This window comes from Pteropus alecto, unplaced genomic scaffold (assembly GCF_000325575.1).
Source record: "Pteropus alecto unplaced genomic scaffold, ASM32557v1 scaffold61, whole genome shotgun sequence".
Lineage (NCBI taxonomy): Eukaryota > Metazoa > Chordata > Mammalia > Chiroptera > Pteropodidae > Pteropus > Pteropus alecto.
This window is the reverse complement of record NW_006434835.1, coordinates 14105496-14109686: the sequence shown is the minus strand read 5'-3', so window position 1 is coordinate 14109686 and position 4191 is coordinate 14105496. Positions and strand designations below refer to the sequence as shown.

The following is a 4191-nucleotide window of genomic DNA, read 5'->3' as shown; positions in this document are numbered from 1 at the left end:
TGGCCCCCGACTCCACTCTCTCCATGCCTCATCTGTCAAATGGAATAATCGTCCCAATTTTGCAGGGTTGTTTTGTTGAACAAATGAGGCAGTGGCTCCAGAGGACTTTTACAGCAGGTGCTGAATGACTGACTAGTAGCCTGAAATCAGCCATTGTGAGAGTAATTATACCACAGAGATAGCAAACATTACAAATCAGAGCCTTTTTTCCCCCTAGGAGACTGTTTCCTAACCCACTACAGAAATGAAGTAATGTTTATGACCCCCAAGTGTGTGTGTGTGTGTGTGTGTGTGTGTGTGTGTGTGTGTGTATGTGTCTCACAAGCCCTAAGATATCTAGTGGACTCCAGACTCCAATATTCGACTGTGTACTCACAGCCCCACATGGTTGCTTAAAAAGCATTTCAGCTTAGCATGGTCAACACACATGGCTTCTGATTTCCACCCCATCGTTTCAACCAACTCCTAACTCTGTTGTCCCCATTGCATTAAATGACCCCAATGCCCACGCAGCAGCCCGGACCACAAACCCAGGAGTCATCCTTGATTCCTCTTTCCTGATTCCCCTGTCGAATCTTTCAGTGAGAGCCTCCAAAGTGGCTTCCTTGCTTCTGCTCTGGGTCCCTACTATCCACTCTCCATCCAGCCCCTAAATCAATCTTTTCATAACATAGATCGTGTCTCCTCTCTCTTAAAGCCTCACCATACAGCCTACAAGAGCCCACCCAAACTGCCCTCCATTCCCTTTCTCAGTTTACTTCAGATAGCTCTCCCCAACCATGGAGTCTCCTTTCCCTCAAAATGACCATGCCTGTTGTTGCCTCAGGGCCTTTCCACGTCCTGTTCCTTCCGTCTGGAATGCTCTTCCTCCAGGTTCTTACAGAACTGACTCCTTGTCATTCAAGTCTAAGCCTAAATGTCATCTCAGAGGGGCCCTTCCTCTCCACCCAAATCTCTTTTTCAATTGTACTTACTACCTGATATACTCTTATTTCTTGCCTCTCTTCATCAGAATAAAAGTTCTCTGAGAGAATGTCCTATAACATCTATTCACCATCATGGCCCCAGTGCTTAGAACAAACGTTGGCATATAGTAGATGCTCGGTATACATTTGTTGAAGGAATAAATGCCACGAAGACATTGTGTATAGTGCAATTTCTTTGAAAGATGCTGGAAATCCTTTCTCATTCTTTACTTGGGGAAGGGAGGGGCAGTAGAGAGACTATAGCTTCACCCATTTTGGTACCTTGCAGGACACCCAAGATTCTTGGGAAGGGAAGGTCTTCCCAGATAAGGGTTTATCATCTCCTTTGCACACTCCTCCCCAGAGAAAACCGCACATGAGGCAGGATGTGGCCGGCCTCCTTTTCTGACACTTGTGTGAACGTTATTTCAACTTCCAGAGAACTTTAACAACAGGCAGAATGCACCACAATAGCCCTCCCCATCCCATAATGCAATTCCCCTTTCTCCCTAAACGTGCCTAGCAAGTTTCTGGCACACAGAATGCACTTGAAAGATAGAAAAAGAAATTCCAGCTGAAACTAGGTATATGATATGTTCTTGAAATCTCGATAGTTTTATGTAAATTATAAGCCCTTTATAACTTACTGAGCATAAGTTTCAGAGCTGGACACACTTGGATTCAAATTCTGCGTCTGCCATTTCTGGCTGTGTGACCCAGAGCAAGTTACTTAACGGGGCTGAGTTTCAATGTTCTCACATGTTAGTTAAATGGAGATAATACAAGTTTATAGGGTTGTTATGCGAATTAAATGCAATAAAATGCACTTAATTGGCAATGTTAGTTTCCCCTCTTGCCATTAATCTCACCCTGAATTTCTAAAGTTCACTAAGAAATGAGTTCCCAGAGAGACTCCTTATTAACCTTTCTTTCTTGGGGACCACAATCCTTTGCTCTGAGGTGCCTGAGAGGAAGCACAGGGAATTGAGGTGGTGGTGAAGAGAAGCCTCAGACAAGGAATGCGCTCTCTTGAAGGGGGAATGGATGTTGCATACGCACACAGCTCAGAGTTGCTAACACCCCTCCAGCATACCCGCCCTTGCGGCATGAGTCCCAGCCCCATCACCCCTGGGGGCCCACCTACCCTCCACCCTCACTGTGGAGCCTGGGTGCCAAGAAGGACATCTCTGAGAGAGACTGGTGACTGGACAAGGCCAGGGTTTGAGAGGGTGGCTAAGCCCACACCACCTGCTCGGGGACTGGAGAAGGGAGGCTGCCTCTTCAGGTGCAACTCAAGTCCTACCTGCCCAGGGTTCGGGAGATCTCTGGGAAGACCTGGAGTTCACAAAAGCCCTAGACCGGGAGTCCGAAGCCCAGAGACTGGTCCTGGTCCTGTCTGACTAGCTGAACGAATCCGGCAAGTTACTCACTTGCCTAGGGCTGTTTCTTATCCTATTCTCTTTGAGGCTCCCGTATATCCGCAGCCTCTGGGCTCTCAAACTGTCAAACCTCACTAGGGGCAGTTCGAAAGCCCGAAGGGCTGCCCCTCTGACTGGATAAAGGGCTGCGAACAGACACCCCCAAGGTCTCTGGGGCCCCGCTGCCCCCGCGCTGGAGCCCAGCGCCTCCTCTCCGCCCGGATGCGCCCCAACTCCCCGCTCGCCCCTCGCTTTGCGCTCACCCGGCCGGGCTCCGGGGTGTGCGCTGCCAGCCTGGGCGACAGTGCTTCAGCCGCAGAGGCCGAGGTCCCTCCGGGGGACGCCGACATCGCGCCCAGCTGCTCCGCCTGCGGCCGTGGCCCTCGGGCGTTATCGTCCCCTGGGAGGGCGGCACCGGCGCCGAGTGGGCGCGGCGTGGCGAGGGTGGCGCCGGCCGGTGGCAACGTGCGGGAAACCTAGAAGCTGCGAAGTGCACGGTTTCGCTTCCCCAGGGGAACAAAATGCCTAAAGCCCAAATTCCCTGGGGGGAAAGGCCGGTTGAGCCCCCGGGGACCGTTTTCCTTGCGGCAGCTTCTCGAAAGTGCGAGAACCAGAGGCGGTTCGCGCTAAACTTCCTCCTGCAGATTAAGATTATAGCTGAATAAATTTACAAGATGCTAAATTCGATATCGGATCCTGAAATACACATTTTCCAGCCTCATACATAGATGATGGGTATGGCCACAGTAACTAAGTCTGGCTGGTGAATAAAAGCAGAGTGGTGTATGCAATTTCCCCAGAAAGGTCCTTAAAAGGAAAGGGTCACATCGTACACGGAAATTAAGTGAAAATGCATCACAGACCTAAGTGTAAAGGCTAAAACTAGAAAACTCTTCCAAGAAAACAGGAGGAAATCTTCATAAGCATGAGTTAGACGTTGTTTTTTAAGATAGGTCACCACAAGCACAAGTTGGACTATACCTTAATAAAAAACTTTATGCTGCATATCCTGCAACAAATAAGTGAAAAGACAACCCACGGAATAGAATATTTGCAAATCATAAAGACTTGCATTGGAATATGTAAAGAGCGCTTACAACTCAATAATAAAGACAGCTCCATTTAAAAGTGGGCAAAGGATGTCAACAGATATTTCTCCAAAGATAGGCAAATGGCCAATATACATATGAAAAGACGCCCATGTTATTAGAGAAATACAAAACTACAAGATATCACTCCACTTAGATGGCTATAATTAAAAAGACAATAACGAGTGTTGAGGAGGATGTGGAGAAATCATGCACTGCTGTTAGGCTGGGCATGTAATGTAAGCCAGCCAGTGCAGGCACTTTGGAAAACTGGCAGGTCTTCAAAAACTTAAACGTGGAATTAGCATATATCTCAATAATTCTACTCCTAAATATATACCCTAGAGAGATGAAAACATGTTCACACAAAAACTTGAACACAAATGTTCATAACATTATTTGAGAGCCCAAAAGTAGAACTTTTGATAAATAAAATGCGGTAGGTATTTCCATATGATGGACTATTATTCGACAATAACAAGGACATGAATGAAACTTGAAAACATTAAGCCAAAAGACCACATAGTGTATGATTCATTCATATGAAATGTTCAGAAGAGGTAAATCTGTAGACAGATTGTAGACTTGTGGTTGCCTAGAACTGGGGTGGAGACTGAAATGCAAATGTGATCTTGAGACCTCAAGTTAACTCATACTAATACTGGCATTAATGATACCAGAGCCCATAATGCTAAAGTATACACTACTTAGTATAAAGCA

The 4191-nt window shown here is 47.0% G+C and overlaps 1 protein-coding gene across 1 annotated transcript in view; it reads right to left on the bottom strand.

The window, feature by feature from the left end:
- MFSD2B (major facilitator superfamily domain containing 2B) overlaps positions 1-2778 on the bottom strand; it is a 14658-nt gene extending 11880 nt beyond the window's left edge. Inside the window, exon 1 of the mRNA XM_015588140.2 lies at positions 2647-2778. Within this exon, the coding sequence (XP_015443626.1) occupies positions 2647-2733 (87 nt within the window). The 5' untranslated portion in view covers positions 2734-2778. The remainder of the gene's footprint in view (positions 1-2646) is intronic.
- Positions 2779-4191: the final 1413 nt, after the last annotated feature.